Raw genomic sequence first — 16,642 nt, 5'->3', positions numbered from 1 at the left:
GACCTCCTAACAGGGACCCTCATCTTGTGTGCTTGCATGGGCACTGCATACAGGAGCCAGGCTGCATTGAGAATGCCGTGGGCCAAGCTAGTCACCTGGGGCCCAAACAGCTCCTCCAGCCCAGGTGAGAGGCCAGAGGGAGCCCTGCAGAGGGAGCCTTGGCCATGAAGCTGGGCCGCAGCGCCCCCAGCTGGCAGCATGGACCATCCCACAGTAACACGGACCCCAGGTCAAAGAGAAACAAGCTTGAATCTTGCACAAAGGCATCATGGGCTAAGTGCCGCCATGTTGATGGCTGACATCCAGGTTCTGCCCAACACCTGGACCCTGCACACTGCTGTTGGGAATCTGCCACCCTCCTAGAGTGTGCTGGGGGCTCAGCAAAGACAGGGAAAGAAAGTAAGTGCCTCAGGACCCAGACCTGAGAGGGGCAGAGACCAGTCCCCCCACCCTGGCTGTCCCAGCCCCTCAGTCTCAGATGGGCTCCTCGCTGAGGGACCTGCCTGCCAGGCACTCTGGCCTCTCTCAGGCCAACCAGCATGGGGGTGGGGGGAACTCATCACACTGGACCCTCATGCCTCATCTCTTCGAGGCAATCACCTTAAACGGGTGTGGCGCCAGCGTGAGGCCATATTTCCCTGCCAGATTTGGCTTCTTGGCACCGTCTGGTAGAGCAAAGGTGAAGCCCTGCAGAAGACTCACGAACATCAGGAACAGCTCCATCTTGGCCAGCTGCTCGCCCATGCACACCCGCTTCCCTGCAACAAGACCCAAGGTCAGTTTGCCAGCGCCCCTTTCTCCTTGTTCCGAAAGAACCCAGTCTCCAAGATGGAGAACTATGACTGGTGAAGGCATTTGCCTTATACACAACCCACTCGGGTTCAATTCCCAGCACCCTATGTGGTTTCCCTGAGCATAGAACCAGGAAGAAGTTTTGAGAAGCTCCAGAGGTGGCCTCAGACGACCACCACCACCACAACAACAAAACAAAACCCACAGCAAAACTAATTTTTCAAAGAAAATTGTTCTCTCAGACCACACTGTCTGCAGGTAAAAAGCTATACATGTTGGGCTGGAGGATTGCACAGCAGGTAGGGCATCTGCTTTGCACATGGCTGACCCAGGTTTGAGTCCCTGCATCCCATATGGTCCCCAGAGCCTGCCAGGAGGGATTCCTGAGTGCAGAGCCAGGAGTAACACCTGAGCACTGCAGGGCATGGCTCAGCCCCCTCCTCCAAAAGCTTTACCTGCCAAGTGTACATTTTACTTATTGTTGGGCATGGGGCCACAGCCAGAAATACCTGAGGCTACTTCTAGTCTGGGTGGTGCTCTGGGGAACATGAAGCCCAGGATCAGCCCAGGACTCAGCATATGCAGTGCATGAGCACCTTAACTAGCTTCTTATTCTCCAGGTTTATGTCTGAACTTGTAGTTGGAAAGTCTGGACTTGGCCCTGCAGAGTGGCTGGAGATAGACTGGCTCACTACTGACCCTGCTCTCACTAGGGAAAGTGAGGAGAAAGACAACCTCTGTGGAAGGGTCCCACAAGCCCTACAGGGGTCCAGGACCCCCAATGGGCCCTGCACTGCAGCCCAATACCAGCAGCTGTGCACAGAAGTCAGCCAGTGCCCACCTGGCCGGCCCCACGCTGCTCACCCATGCAAACCTGTTTCGCTGTAACAAGACCCCAAGCAAGGTCAGCTTTCCAGTCAGGAAAGGAAGGTTCCTGCACAGGAAACTGAGAAACTGAGGGGTTCCAAGTTGCCTTTGTTTTCTTTTGGCTTTGGAGCTACACTGGCCAGAGCTTAGAGCTACTTCTAGCTTGGTCAGGGACTGCTCTTGGATGCTGCAGAGCTGGATTTCAAACCTAGGCCTCCCACATGGAAATGAGGTGCTTTCACCCTCTGCTAGGTCCCGGGACCTTACAGTGTCTTTGAACACTGAAACCAGGGGGCTGAAGCAATAGCTCAGCAGTAGGGCATTTGCCTTGCATATGCCTGGCATTCCAAATGGTTCCCCGAGCCTGCAAGGAGCGATTTCTGAGCACAAAGCCAGTAGTAACCCAAGTGCCACCAGGTGTGGCCCAAAAACCAAAACCAAAACCAAAACCAAAACCAAAACCAAACAAACAAAAAAAGAAAGCTGAAATCAGCAGAGTAGAGCTGCATCATCTAAAACATTCACCCCATTTATTTATTCCAAGCACCACCAACAAACAAGGGCATTTCAGCAAGATCATGAAATCATCAAAGATGTGTTTCATTTGAAAACTCTGCCATGAAAAGGAAATACCAGTTCAACTGACCAATTCCAAAAGGAATGAAGGTTTCTTTTTTGAGCAGCTGTCCTTGGTCGTCCAGAAACCGAGTGGGGTCGAATCGGTCAGGCTCGTCCCAGACGGCAGGGTCTCTGTGCACCGACCACAGGTTGGGCAGGACTAGTGTGCCCTTAGGGATGTTGTAGCCCTGCAGCTCTGTGGGAGACAGAAGCCAGCATGACTCGGTGCGATTCACTGATGCTTCTTCCTATGGACTGATCTAGGGCTGGGAGGAATCATGTCTTTTTGTTGAGGTGTCTGAAGGCAGGATCCCCATCCAGGGATACTGCTGAGAGAGGGCATGGGAGAGGCCATGGGAGATGCTGTAAAAGGGCCTCGGAATGGGACAATGAGGGGAGTACACAGAGCATTTGGGGGGAGTCTCTCAAATCATGCACAAACAAATACTTGGAGGAAGCTCAAGTGTGTGCTGGATTTTGGAGGAGGAGAAGGAAGAGAAAAAAAGAGGAGGAGGAAGAGGAGAAAGGGCAGAGGAGAAGGTGAGGAAAGAGGAAGAGGAAGAGGAGGAGGAGAGACCCGGCAGCCCTGGCACCAGGTGCTGCCTAGAAAGGCCCGAAGGGTGATTCTGCAATGAGGCTTTCCCAGTCCTGCCACCTGCTCCTTGCCATATAGTCCCTATAATCCAGTTCCTGTGGGCAGGGGTTTGTGTTGGCCTGGGCACCCTAGGACTGACAGGAAGGTCCTTTCCAAGTCCCCCACTTGTTTCCGAATCCCAGAGATGGGACAGGTGGTCCCCATTTACTCCAGATCTAAAACCCAACCCTGCTCCGGGCAGTCTCCTCACACTGTCCTCTCGGGGAGGGGCCTCACAGTGGCTGTGGACCCCACAGCTACCTGCCAGGAGGATGTGACGCACAGGATGCCCCAGACTTGCCTGTGGCCTCTGAAGTCATGTGGGGGATGGCGAGAGGCACCACAGCTGTGAGGCGCTGAACCTCCATGATGGCTGCTTCCGTGTATGGCATCTGGGCCTTGTCCCGCAGGGAAGGTGCGCGGTCCCGCCCCACCACACGGTCAATCTCCTCTTGCACTTTTGCTGCATGTTGCATACACACAACAGAGACACACACAGAGATATAGAGACACACACAGACAGAGACAGGCATGCACAGATACACAAAGAGACCAGGACAGACATGGATACAGACACAGATGTACACACAGAAACACACAGACACATAGAGACATAGACACACACGGACACACACAGAGACACAGAGAGAGACACAGGTGCAGACGTAGACACATACAATGGCACACACACACACACGAGGACAAAGAATAAAGCACAATGTGAGCCTGAAAACCCTTGAGGAGCCTGTACCCCATCCCTGGGGAAGAGCTGGTGCCCAGAGGCAGAACCTCCTAGCACCTCAACGCTGCAGCCCAAAGGGGATGCCTGCCCTTGGGGGTCATACCTACGCTAGCTTCTCCCATCCCTCTCTGCTCTGTGCCTGGGGTGGCAGTGCCTCTATGCCTGGCCAGTGCCTCTCTTGTCCTCTCATTTTGGGCCCCTTCAGCACCCTGAGTAACACTGGGTCACACCAGTTAGACTGAGCAGTCACTTACCACTGGGAGACCCCACACAGCCACTGCCTGACCCTGGGGTGCCGGGGTTCACCCCACCTTTCCAGCTCCAGCAGTGATGTGGCTGGACATACTGAAAGTCAGAGGATTGAGGTGCGGGAAATGCAGGTGATCGCCTTGAGCCTGGGGACTGGGGCAGGGCATCCTAAAGTTAGTGAGACATGGCTGGGAGAACCCAGCCTAATCCCCCAGGGTCTACGACAGAACTGGGACCATTGCTCACATCATGTGCAGAGACTAGCAGGGGTGAACCACTGACCTCTGTAGGGCCTTTGGGGACTGTGAGGTGGCACAGTAGCCTCTGAGCATCTCACAACTGCTTTGTCCTCACTGGGCGGGTTCAGGTCACCCTGAACTCAGTTCCCCTCAGCTTAGGAATGCGACTCTTCTCTAGTGCTCTCTGTGCCAGGGCTATGGGGATTTAAAACCAAGATTTGCTCCCCAGCACCACACGGGGTTCCCGAAACAGACCAGGACTGACTCTTGAACCCTGAGCCAGGAGCAAACCCACATCCTCACAAACCAGGCAACTGGTGAAAGGCTGGAGTGACAGCAGAGTGAGGAAGTAACTTCAATGCCTAGCACTCAGCAGTTTTCCCAAGCACTGCCTGGAGTGCTTGCTGAGTGAAGAGCCAGAAGTAAGCCTGGGAATTGCCAGGTGCAGTCTAAAAACCAAAAACCAAACCAAAACCAAAACCAAGCAGCAACTGAAAGCAAAACTACTAAAATCCCCCAAACAACTAACCAACCAGGACAAAGAAGGTCAGGACAGGAGAACTTGCACTGTCCGTGCCAATGCCAACGCCCTGCTGAGGAGCAGGCACAGCTCTGCTGGGCTCCAGCCAATGGCGACCCTGTGGCTTCAGCGGCCCAATTTCATGGCACACAGAGGACCCCACCCTCACCCTGCACATCAGGGTTCAGCGACATATAGAGCAGGCACCATAGCAGGGAGTTGGTGGTGGTGTCCGTGCCGGCGAAGAAGAGGTCCCCGACGATGTAGAAGAGGTACTCCTCATCGAAGCTGCTGGCACCGCCCTTCCTCAGCTCCTCCTCCATCTGCACCAGATACATGTCGATGAAGTCCCGTGGGTGCTCAGCATCCAGCGATGCCCGGTGGTCCTGGATGATGCGCTTCAGGAAGGCCGTGATGTCCCTCTCAATCTGCCGGAGCTCCTTGAAGGGCCCGAAGGGCAGGTAGTAGAGCCAGGAGCAGATGTTGACAAGCAGGACCTGCGTGTTGAGGCAGATCTCCAGGGAGCGCGTCATAAGCTGCAGCATCCTCTGGAACTCGCTGTCGGTGTTGGGGAAGCGCTGGCCAAAACACAGGGAGCAGATGATGTTGGAGACAGCACTGTTGACCAGCGCGAAGGGGCAGAAGGCGGCACCGCCCTGCCTGCCCATCTCCTCACGCATATACTGGGACTCCTTGATGATCCGGGGCTCCAGGCTGAGCTTCCCCAAGCCGAAGTGACGGAGGGTGGCATGGGAGAACTTCCTCTGCTGCCGCCACACTGGCCCATAGTGGGCAAACACGATACCTTTGGGAGGAGCCGGGAGCGGTGTCAGTGAGAGCGGCTAGGACCAACACCCCAACGGACCCTCTGGGTCCTGTCCAAGTTCTCAGAAGGCTGCCAGCCGAGGAAATTGGGGGCAAAAATCTATTCAGGGGCCTGAGTGATAGCATAGTGCGTAGGGCATTTGTCTTGCAGCAGCCAATTCAGGTTTGATCTCTAGCATTCCATGTGGTACCCGGAGCCTGCCAGGAGTAACCCCTGAGCACTGCTGGGTGTGGCCCCAAACAAGGAACAGAATGAAGCTACTCCGAGAGTAGGTGGCTTGGGGCCAAACTTAGATGACAGCTGTGAGGGTGCTTGCTTATCTTACCACTCGGTGGACTAGGGTTCAATCCCCCGCCCACCCCACCCCCCGGGCCCCCAGTTCCGCTAGGAGTGATCTCTGAGTGCAGAGGCAGGAGTACGCCCTGAGAATGGCCAGGTGTGGCCCCCAAAAACAAATAGGAAAGAAAATAGATACTATTTTGCTGTAGCATCTCATGGTCATTAAGGAAATGGTCCCACAGATGGGAAATAAAAGTGGGTGCAGCTCTCCAACCACGCCCCAATATCACCAATCACAAGCTGCCGGAAGGAGGGATGAGCAAAGCCTTTAACCGCATTTTCCTCTCCCTGAACTTTGTTGGGGTATTGCCTTTCAGTTCTCTCTTCTGTCCTTAGCTGATCACACCCCAAAAGTAGCTGATTCCAGACCCCTACAAGCCCTGAGGGAGAAACCAAGAGCAGCAGGTGAGAGCTAGGTCAAACTGAGCAAGAACTTGGTCTGTTCCCACATGTGCAGGCAGGGACTCCATGCAGCAGTGGCAATGGCTGGCGAATGCCCACGATGGCCTTGCCACCCTTCTGTTAACCTCTGTTTCCTATGGGAAATCAGAGGTAAAAGGCGAGAGCCCTGTGTTTGTTGGGGTGACGCTTCCCTCCTGTAGCAGCTCCTGCTGAGACCCCCTAGGGCAGATGCCACTTTTACCACAGTCTGCTGGGGCACTGGGGTGATGAGTCCTGACAGTCCCACTCCACTACTGACACCCAGTAGTCTGGGACTGGCTAAGGCTCATGACCAGTGATCTTGGGGAAGGGCACTCCCTTCCCACTATAGACAATCTCAAGGCTATTGGGTCCTGTTAGGGACCCAACTCTGCCTCCTAGAGGTTTCAGGACAATGATGCCTCCCCAGGGCAGGGCAGGGCAGGGCAGGATGAACCTGGCACAGTAGGGACTTTCTCCCACCTTCACCTGACCTTTTCAACTGGCCTTTCTCCCACCCTGTGCCCACTTGGGGCTGGCCAGGTGCCTTATTACTGGGAGGTAATAATAGAGCCATAGCCTCAAGAGAACCGGAAGGTCTTGTCTCGCAAAGATGTAGAACCACTTTGATTTCTGTATGGTTTTTGATTTAGGGGGCTATATTCGGTGTGGCTCAGGGCTTACTCCCGGCTCTGCACTAAGGGATCTCTCCTGACAGAAGCTGGAGAATGACATGGGATGATCAAGCCTGGGATGGTTACATTCAAGGTCAACACCTTAGGTATATTATCTCTAGCCTTAAGCAGGTACAGGCCTGTCTGTTAAAACATTAAGAATTCCATTTGTGGGCCCGGAGAGATAGCACAGCAGTGTTTGCCTTGCAAGCAGCTGACCCAAGGTGGTTGGTTCGAATCCCAGTGTCCCATATGGTCCCCCGTGCCTGCCAGGAGCTATATCTGAGCAGACAGCCAAGAGGAACCCCTGAGCATCGCCGGGTGTGGCCAAAAAAAAAGAAAAAAAGAAAAAAGAATTCCATTTGTTTCTCACCTACAGCATTCAGTGGGTGAATGTGGACCAGACAGAAAGGCTTTCAGAGACTTTTCTTCTCTGGTGACTCTCTTTTCATAATCAATCAAAATAATGAAGTAACTGCCCAAGAATGGCTCAGGAAAGAATGGAAATATAAAAATTGTAATCTCAAAGTCATCAGAGGAAATGGAGACCACAATCCTTGGCACAAATCTAGACCGTCAGTCAGTTCACGTAACAATTTGCACAATCAGTTTGTTTACAGCTACAGAAAAGAAGTGAAAGGGAGGCTGAAGGTTTTCTCAAGGCTTTCTCCCTAGGTCAGCAGTTCTTGCCAGCCTGAATCCTCAGGACTCAGCTCATTCTGAAACCAAGTCAAAGGGTGGCAGGAACTGGCTGGAGGCTCATGTCTGAAAGCAAAGGTTCAGGAGTCCTTCTGGTAAGCCCCACTCCCACAAGAAGCTCATAATAAGTGGGTTCCTTCTGCTGCTAAAGATAGAGAACAAAGTTCAATAATAGTCAAAATATGCCTTATAAAAAAGGGGGTAAATGTAAAAACTATGTCAACAAGCATGGCAAAGCAGGCACAAAGTTGAAAGCAAATATTAAGTTTCAGATAATAAACATTTTTTTTACTTTCAAAATCTCAAAAAAGAAAATCTTGGCCTGAAATTCCTCCTCCCCCCCCCCCCCCCCTTCAATCTAATGTCCTCCCGAATGAGCTATTCCATTTCTTTTTCATCTTCAATAGTCTCCAGATCTTGTTTCTGGGTAGCTTCACATTTTGCCATTTTGCCCATGGGAACCTTTCAACAAAGATACTTGAACACACGCTGGCCCATCAGACAGCAGTGCAGCCCTGAACCCCAGAAGATGCAGGACATATTCACTCCTTGAAGCCTGGAAGATGTGGGACAGACTAGCTTCTTCTGGCCCTTTATCCAAAGGCTACTCACAGCTCATCTGCTCTGTGAGCCTCATGGTTGACCCAGGTTCAATCCCTGCATTCCATATGGTGGGTTCCCTGAAAACACCAGGAGTGAGACCTGAGGGCAGAGTCTAGAGCAGTGGCTCTCAAATAGTGGGGCACGTCCCCCAAGGGGGGACTCCCAGGAGGCTCTGTAAAGGAGGGAGTGTTTGACCTCGGCAAACACTGTCATAACAAGCTAAGTTCCGCGTTTATGTCTCTGTATGCCTCTGGAGCTGAGAGTTGCAATGTCCTGCTTCAAACCTCGCTATGCATTGCAAAACGTGCTCATTGTAGCCATTGATCCGGACATCACCTCTGATTAAAAAATCAGCTCAAATTATTTTATATATATTTTTTTGCAGGTTAAAGTTTTTTAAATATACTATTTACAGTCGCATGGGGGGGCACGAAAAATGTTTTCTTCTTCCTAGGGGGGCATGACAGAAAATAATTGAGAAGCACTGGTCTAGAGTAACTCCATAGCACCTCCAGGTGTGGCCCCCAAACAAAACAAGCAAAAGGTACAGGTAAGGGAGGCAGGAAAGAGAGGTGGTGAGGATGATGGGGGTCAGCTCCTTCAGGCAAATGTGAATAGGAGGCAACAACTTGAAGCAAAAGGCCTAATTCCTGGCCTTTAAACCAAGAGCCCTTGACTACTCCGTGGAAGTAACGATGGAGTAAGCAGGCTAGGAAAGGGGCTCTGAAGGCTGAGACGGGAAATGACAGCAATTGGGGCTGGGGTGGATCAGTGCAGGAGAGAGGCAGGGGCAAACTCTGGGCACTAAAAGGGAACAAGACCTCAGACAGTGTGGGGCGGCTCTCCCTGGGGCCCAAGGAGGCACCTGCAGAAACAGTCTCAGCAAAGCGACGTTTAACTGGACGTGGAAACAGCAAATAACAAGTGTGGTGAGGAGGCAGAGAAATAAATGGAAAGCAGTGCCAGGGTTGATGGGAAGGTTGTGGTGTGCAATTACTCCACGGATTTGCCCCGAGTATGTCATTGTCCTTTCACAGCTAGAGGGTGGGTGTGAGCCACAGGGGAAGGAGGGCAAACAAGATGTGGTCTATTGTGCGATCTTAATATTTGCACACAGTCTGGCTGAGTACAGCATTGAGTTAAATGAGATTCGCCGTTCACTAACACTGCAGGATTCTATTTGTCGCCTTGCCCATGGCCAACCCGGGTTTGGTCCCTGACATCCTATATGGTCCCCCAAGCACACCAGGAGTGATTCCTGAGGTGTAGAGCCAGGAGTAACTCCTGAGCATGGCCGGGCGTGGTCCCCAAACATAACCAAGAAGTAGAAGCAGAGGGAACGGTCAACTTCACCTGAAGAGAACATTAAAAAATATTTGTTTGGGCCAGGAGGTGGGGAAAAAGAGACGAAGTGGCTTTTTTTTAATGTTTTTTTTTTTTAAATGGGTACAAAGGTTTTTTTCTGAGATAAGAAAGTTCTGGAAATATACATGATAGTTTCACAATTCAAGTGTGTGTGTGTGTGTGTGTGTGTGTGTGTGTGTGTGTGTGTGTGTGTACACTTTCTAGCCAACACTGAAGAGCTGTGATAGAAGTGGGGCTGGAGCAGCAGGACAGAGTGGAAGGGGCTTGCCTTGCACGAAGCCTTGCACGCATCCGTCCCAGCACCCAAAACAGTTCCTCAAGCTCCAGGAGTGATCCCTGCGCTAAGGAACACATCTTGATCACCGCTGGGTGGCTGTGCAGACCCCGCAACGCCCTCGATGGCACCGATTTTTGTGAAATCCCATAGCTTGGCATATCGGGAAAAGAGAGACGCTGTGTTAACTCGGGGCGACTGGGCCGGCCGGCCAGGGGTGGGCACACGCGCCGCAGCGTCCCTCCCGTGCCGGGAGCGGAGGGGAAGAGAAGCCCTCTCGGCGCCGGGAGAGTGGCGCCACCGGGCTCCCGGGCCCGTCGAGCCGCCGCCGCCGCCGCCGCCCGCCGCCCTCCCGCCCTCCCCGCGCGGGCCGCCCGCTCACCCTTCTCCTTGGTGAGCAGCGAGACGAGCGGCACGCGCGGCCGGTCGCTGAAGACGCGCGCCTGGCGCACCAGGGCCTGGCGCACGCTGCGGAAGTCGCTGAGCACCACCACCAGGTAGCGGCCCAGGAAGAAGCTGCACACGCTGCCGTAGGCGCGCGCCAGGTCGGCCAGCACGAGCTGCGGGCCCCGCGCCGGCTGCGCCCGCGCGCCGCCCCCGCGCAGGAAGGCCGGCAGCAGCACGAAGCCCAGGTTGCCCACCACGGGCCAGGGCGCGGGGCCCGGCGGCAGGCGCGGGCAGCGGCGCGGCCAGCCGGCCGGCCAGCCCCCGCGCGCCAGCGCCAGCGCGCCGAGGCCGAGCAGCAGCGCCAGCAGCAGCGGCGGGAGCGGCGGCGGCGGCGGCGCGGGGGCCGGCGGCGAGCCCTCGGAGGCCATGGCTGCGGCCGCTCCGCTCCGGAGGCTCCGCGTCCGCACGGACCCGGCGGCGCCGGCCTCGGGGCGGGGAGAGCCTTCGGGGCGAAGCCGCGCGATTGGCGGCCGCCGCCCCGCCCCGGGCCCGCGCGCGCTCCGCCCGCGGAGAGGCGCGACCCGCCCGGCCGACCCGCCTCCGAGGGCCCGTGGTCCCCGGCCCCCACCCCGACGCTCCCTCCACCCGCGGCGTGGGTGACCGCGCCCAGGACCGCGTCGGGGCCCATCTCCCTCCCGGAGCCAACTCGGGCTCTTTGGGGGAGAGGGGGACCCTAAACCCGGCGTGGCCCCCGGGACCTCAGTGTCAGTGATGAAGAGGAGAAGTCGGGTGGCGAAGGGAAGTCGAGATTGTTGGCAGAGACCCGATTGAAAGGCTGCGCTGACAGGTGACGCAAGCCTAGGAAACTGGGCACAAAAGTCCTTCCAGTTCCGTTATCAGGCCCCTCTGTCTGCTACAGCATCTCGCTTTCTCTCAATATTGGGACCACACTTGGCTCCACTCAGGGCTTATCCTTACTCAGTGCTCAGAGCTCACTCCTGGCAGTGCTCAGGGGACCCTATTGGTGCCGGGAATGGAACCGGGTCTGCAACCTAAGTGCCCTACCAGTGCGGTACCATTTCCCCAGTCATCCTGGCTTCTCTTTTACGTTGAATTCATATAGACTTGTGAAACTTAGACCAAACTCACATAGTAGATTCTCTTCACAGGGAACAGCGGACCATGCTCACAGACTTTCTTGCTAGGAAAAAGGGCTATATTTGACTCCATCTGCTGTTTTGAATTAAGTGACCAAGTCACTGTCAGTAGCAGTAAAACAAGACAATATTAAAACATCTTTGAGGTGAGCTGAAGGGAAGGCATGGGACTATTAAAGAGGAAAATTTTGTTTCCTTTTATTTGAATTCCCAAAGATGATTTTTTGTTGTCCTTTTGTTTTGCCTGACATGCCTGACAATGCTCAGGGCTTACAGCTGACTCTGCACTCAGGGATCACTTCTGGCCATATTCCAGGGGACGTATGGGGTGCCGGGAATCAAACCTAGGTCAGCAAAGTGCAACGGAAACACCCTCCCTGGCGTCCTATTTCTCCAGTCCCCCAGAGATCATTTTAAGTGGCTGTACTTGTCATTGAAATCCTGCTTGCTGTGCACAGCTTTGGGCTAGAATAGTTGGTAATTGTATATGAGAAATATCCAGGCACTTACTACTTTGTTATCAAGAGTAGTGTTGAATTACTCTCTTTGCAGTTACAACCGTCCACCTGGTTTATAATTCCTGGACTTAAATGCCTCTCATGGTTGACTGGAGCAGAACAGAGTGTTTAGGCTTAAGAAGAATTTAAAGGGGCAAAAGCGATAGCACAGCAGGGGATGGCATTTGCCTTGCACGTAGCCAACCCAGGTTTGATCCCTGGCATTCCATATAGTTCTTCGGGCCTTGAGCCCACCAGGAGTGATTCCAGAGCATACAACCAGGTAACCCCCGAGAACTGTTGGGTGTGGCTCCAAAAAGATAAAGAAAAGAGAAAACTTCAAAGGGTCTCGAGAGATAGTACAGTAAATAGGACACTTCGTTTACACATGGCTGACCCAAGTTTTATACCTGGGCACTGCCAGGAGTAATCCTTGAGTGCAGAGCCCAGAATAATCCCTGAGCATCACCCAGTGTGGCCCTTAAACAAATGAAAATAAAAGGAAGAGTGCAAAATGCTTGTGATGAGATGGAGAAAGACCCTTTATCCTGCTTAGCTCCTCAGCCTGGCCTGCCAGCCCAAGACTGATCCTTCATTTCCCTGCTGGCCATTCTGATCACCCTTCCTTTTCCTAAGGGGGAACCACATCTGGCGATGCTCAGGGATTACTTCTGGCAAGCCTGAGGACCATATGGGATGCCAGGAATCAAACCCTGGTTTGGCTGCATGCAAAGCAAGCTCTTCCTGCTGTGCTATCCAGCCCCTTTCCCATGGACTTTTCTGTGTGATTTGCCTCCCACTCGCAGATTCCAAGAGCACTGCCCTTTCCTTGCCCCTGGCAGCTCTGCCTATACTCTCCAAAATTAGAGTGTGGGACGGGCCAGGACTGATGCCTGGTTTGCCTCGGTGGAGGTCACCTTGCCCAGTCGCTGCTCCACTGCTGCCAATATTGCCCTAGGAGGAGGAAAAGAGGAGACTGTAAACACTTAATCTGTAGACTCCTTAGCAATGGAAGAAGTGAGTTATGGGGGACATCACAGCAGAGCCTTCCAAATAGTGTCCCTGCTGATTTGGAAGGAGGGTTCTTGAAATCAGGCTCTAGAGCAGTGGTCTGTTGTGGGCCAATTCTGTTTGCAGACGCCAGCGCCTGCAAACAGATTTTTCGTGGAGTTCGGGAAACCTTCACGGGGACAGAGTGGGTACACGAAATGGCGAAAAGACGGAACAATATTGTAGAAATGAATGAGACCACACAGAATGCATGGGGACTTTCGTCTAGAAAGACGAAGACAAATTTATTTTTTGAGCTGGGTGCTTTTAAGGTTTGAGGTTTGGAGTGCAAGCTGTAAATTTTTGACATCAAAGGAAATGGGAGATGACCAGGGGAACAGGAAGAAAGACCCTGGCTAAAATTTGCATATTAAAGAACCGATACTGAAGGTGAAAAAACAGTTTCTATTATGGGTTTGCTTTTGTTTTGGGTAAGCAGGGAAACCAGGTAATTTTCAGGGAAGTGGGAAGAGAGAGGAGTGTTTTAGAGTTTTGGGGAAAAACTGAAAATTACTTTGTTTTGAGTAAGCAGGGGAAAACTGAAAATTGCTTCGTTTTGAGTAAGCAGGAAAAAACTGAAAATTGCTTCACTCATGAGCTAAGTGTTTGGAAAACCCTGATTTTGGCGCCAAAGTAGCAAAGATCACAGGGAGCTTTTTAGTGGGAGACTTTTGGCGGGATTTGTACTGTCCTTCTTTGTTAGAAAGAAATTACTAAGGCCTGATTTTTAGTAATGGTTAAAAATAAAGAGAGAGATAGTTACAGCCACTTTAGAATTATGGCCAAACAATCCATGCAAAGGGTCAACTGATTTTGACTGCTCTAAGCGGGCCTTTTTGGCAAATAATTCTTTTTCAGGAGTGCAACACTTTTAATGTGTGCCCTTCCTGAGTGGGGCGCAACAGTGGTCCTCAAACAGGGGGCCAGTTCACTGTCCCTCAGACCATTGGAGGACCGGACTATAGTAAAAATAAAAACGATGAACAAATTCCTATGCACACTGCATGTATTTTTTTGTGTATTTTGTGTATTTTGAAGTAAAGAAACAAAATGGGAACAAATATAATATGTGGCCCACGGGCCATAGTTTGAGGACAACTGCTCTTGAGTATACCAGGAATAGATGCATTTGGGCAGGTGTGGAATTTAGGCCCCGCCTGGGAGTGCTCTGGGGTGCAGTGCTCAGGACGATACTGTTCCTGCTGGTGCTGTGGAGATAGCACACTGTCAGGTGTCAGCTAAGCCAGCACAGCAACCAATGCCTTTGCCGTCTGCATTCTCTCTAGCCTCAAGAGCTGTGTTACTGTAACCACAAAAGGCTCAGCAAAGACCAGCTGGTAGAAACTAGTTTAGAGAGTGGGAATGATCTTGATCTGTCCTATAGCGCAGTCATGTAGTCTTTTTTTTTTTTTTTTTTGGTTTTTGGGTCACATCCAGCAGTGCTCAGGGGTTACTCCTGGCAGGCTCGGGGGACCATATGGGATGCCGGGATTCAAACCACCATCCTTCTGCATGCAAAGCAAATGCCCTATCTCCATGCTATCTCTCCAGCCCCATAGTCCTGTCATCTATGTCTCTGTCAAAAAGGAAGCTGGGTTCGGAGCCATAGCACAGTGAGGAGGAGGTTTGCCTTGCACATGTCTGACTGGAGTTTGATCCCTGACCATATAGGCCCCTGAGACCACCAGGAGTGATTCCTAAGCACAGAGCCAGGAGTAACTACTAAACACTGTTGGGTGTGGCCCAAAACCAAAACAAAACAAACATACAAAAAAAGAAGCTGTGAAAGAAGAACTTCCACTATTTGGGGAGAAAGACCCAAGTAAGTGCAGTTTGTTCTTCACCTCTTCACTGGAGATGCTGTCTTAGGTCACTGCAGGTTACAGCATTTCGATAATAACAGCTTCATCCTCTGGTTTATAAGTAAAGGGAGTAAAAGAGCAAGTAGTTAAGGTCCTGCTCTCAGGCCTGGAGACATAGCACAGCAGAGGTAGGCTCTTCCCTCAATGCAACCAACCTGTGTTAGATCCCTGGCACCCCATATTGTGATCCCTGAGTACAGAGCCAAGAGTAACCCCTGAACACTGCAGGATGTGTCCCAATCCCCAAAAGGCACATTCCTCTTAAAAACAAAATAAGACAAAACAAAACACGGGACTTCAAAGTCCCAGTTCATGCTTTATTCTGATTCCAAAACAGTGGTTCAAAGTGTTTGTAGAGTTTTAGCCAGAAAAAAAATAATCACCTGCTAATTTTTTCACCTTGAGATCATTTATGATATATCCTCACTTAACTTTCTCATCTATATTTATTTTATATATTTATGTCTAATATGTAACTATTATATTTTCCACATTTATTAATACTTCCACACATTAACATTTTTTCATGTTGCCATCCCTAACATTTCCCATGGTATTCTCCCATAAATCACTTTTAATTACTAAAATATTCTACCTCAGGACTAAATGAAGCATTTTCTCTCTTGACTTCTTTTGCTTGAGACAGTAATCAGGTGTGAGTGCTAGTAAAGCCTCGATTCATTAAGTAGTTGTGCTATCACTCTGGCCCCCTGTGGTTGATCTTTAATACATTGTTGGCCATTGTCCATTCAGAAACCTCTTACCTTTACTAACATTTTTTTTGTTTTTTGTTTTTTGGGTTTTTTTTTGGGGCCACACCCGGCAGTGCTCAGGGGTTCCTCCTGGCTGTCTGCTCAGAAATAGCTCCTGGCAGGCACGGGGGACCCTATGGGACACGGTGATTCGAACCAACCACCTTTGGTCCTGGATCGGTTGCTTGCAAGGCAAACGCCGCTGTGCTATCTCTCCGGGCCCACCTTTACTAACATTTTTCAACTCAATTCAGTTTGCAAATTCACTTGAGATCCCACAGTTTAAGAACTTCCTTTTAGAGAAGGGGAAAGCTGAAACAGGTCAAGTGCAAGCTACATGTGGGAGGTCAGGATTTGATCTTCAGGTCTGCGTGATTGGTTCCAGAGCCCAGCTTCGAGAAATCCTAAAGCACTGCACAGGAGTATCCCTACGCACCACTGGGTGTGGCCCTGAAACAAAATAGAGCAAAAAAGAAAAAAGGAACCAGGTTCTGTAAATGGCTAAATAGAACTGTTTTAGGCCTCACTGTAGAGAACTCTGTTTAGAACTTCACTTGAGCCATCCCAGATCATATCAAATACATGTGGCTATATTTCAATAAAGCTTTAATTATTAACAAAAAAAAGTCAAAAGCTGGACTTTTAACCTGCAAATCTGAATTTATCCCTGACCTCTGGATTTTAAAAAATCTAGGACACTTTAAGGAATATTTTTAAATGTATGATGAATAGTTTAATTTCTGTTGTTTGTATCTTGCTATAAGGAGCAATATTGTGATGTATACTTTATTTCAGTAGGATAAATGCCAAGAAAAAGAATTGGTTTGAGGCTATTGCTATCAGAAACAAAGTTTATGGACACGTGCACTTTGCCTTTTGACTTCTCAGAGTTCTGGTTCTACATTTTCCGTTGAGAAATTTCAGTGTATCCCATGTACTCAAGAGATTTGCGATTTTCCTCATGACTTCTTCTATGACTCATTGGAGAAGAGTCTGTTGATTAATAAAATATATTGATCTATTAATATCTGGAGTGCTAATCTTGATGGTAGTCTGGGAGCCCTTGAGGGCATGAT

General features: G+C 51.2%; 1 protein-coding gene across 1 annotated transcript; it reads right to left on the bottom strand.

Annotated features, from left to right (window-relative positions):
* Positions 1-554: 554 nt before the first annotated feature.
* LOC126027564 (cytochrome P450 2U1) lies at positions 555-10,676 on the bottom strand. Its single transcript, XM_049786546.1, has 5 exons — positions 10,244-10,676; positions 4,831-5,466; positions 3,213-3,374; positions 2,306-2,473; positions 555-758 (listed from the first exon to the last, which is right to left on the bottom strand). Exons 1-5 carry the CDS (start codon positions 10,674-10,676, stop codon positions 580-582), a joined length of 1,578 nt encoding a protein of 525 aa, XP_049642503.1. The 3' UTR covers positions 555-579.
* Between the last annotated feature and the right edge of the window lie 5,966 nt (positions 10,677-16,642).

Source organism: Suncus etruscus, chromosome 14 (genome assembly GCF_024139225.1).
Source record: "Suncus etruscus isolate mSunEtr1 chromosome 14, mSunEtr1.pri.cur, whole genome shotgun sequence".
Taxonomy (NCBI): Eukaryota; Metazoa; Chordata; class Mammalia; order Eulipotyphla; family Soricidae; genus Suncus; species Suncus etruscus.
This window is presented reverse-complemented; position numbering and strand designations above follow the sequence as displayed.

Excerpts from the sequence above, each read along its gene's own strand:
- LOC126027564 (XM_049786546.1), bottom strand. The coding sequence starts at position 10,676 with ATGGCCTCCGAGGGCTCGCCGCCGGCCCCCGCGCCGCCGCCGCCGCCG. Across the intron at positions 5,467-10,243 it reads GCTGCTCACCAAGGAGAAGG|GTATCGTGTTTGCCCACTAT; the intron begins GTGAGCGGGCGG and ends CTCCTCCCAAAG. Across the intron at positions 2,474-3,212 it reads CATGACTTCAGAGGCCACAG|AGCTGCAGGGCTACAACATC; the intron begins GCAAGTCTGGGG and ends TGTCTCCCACAG.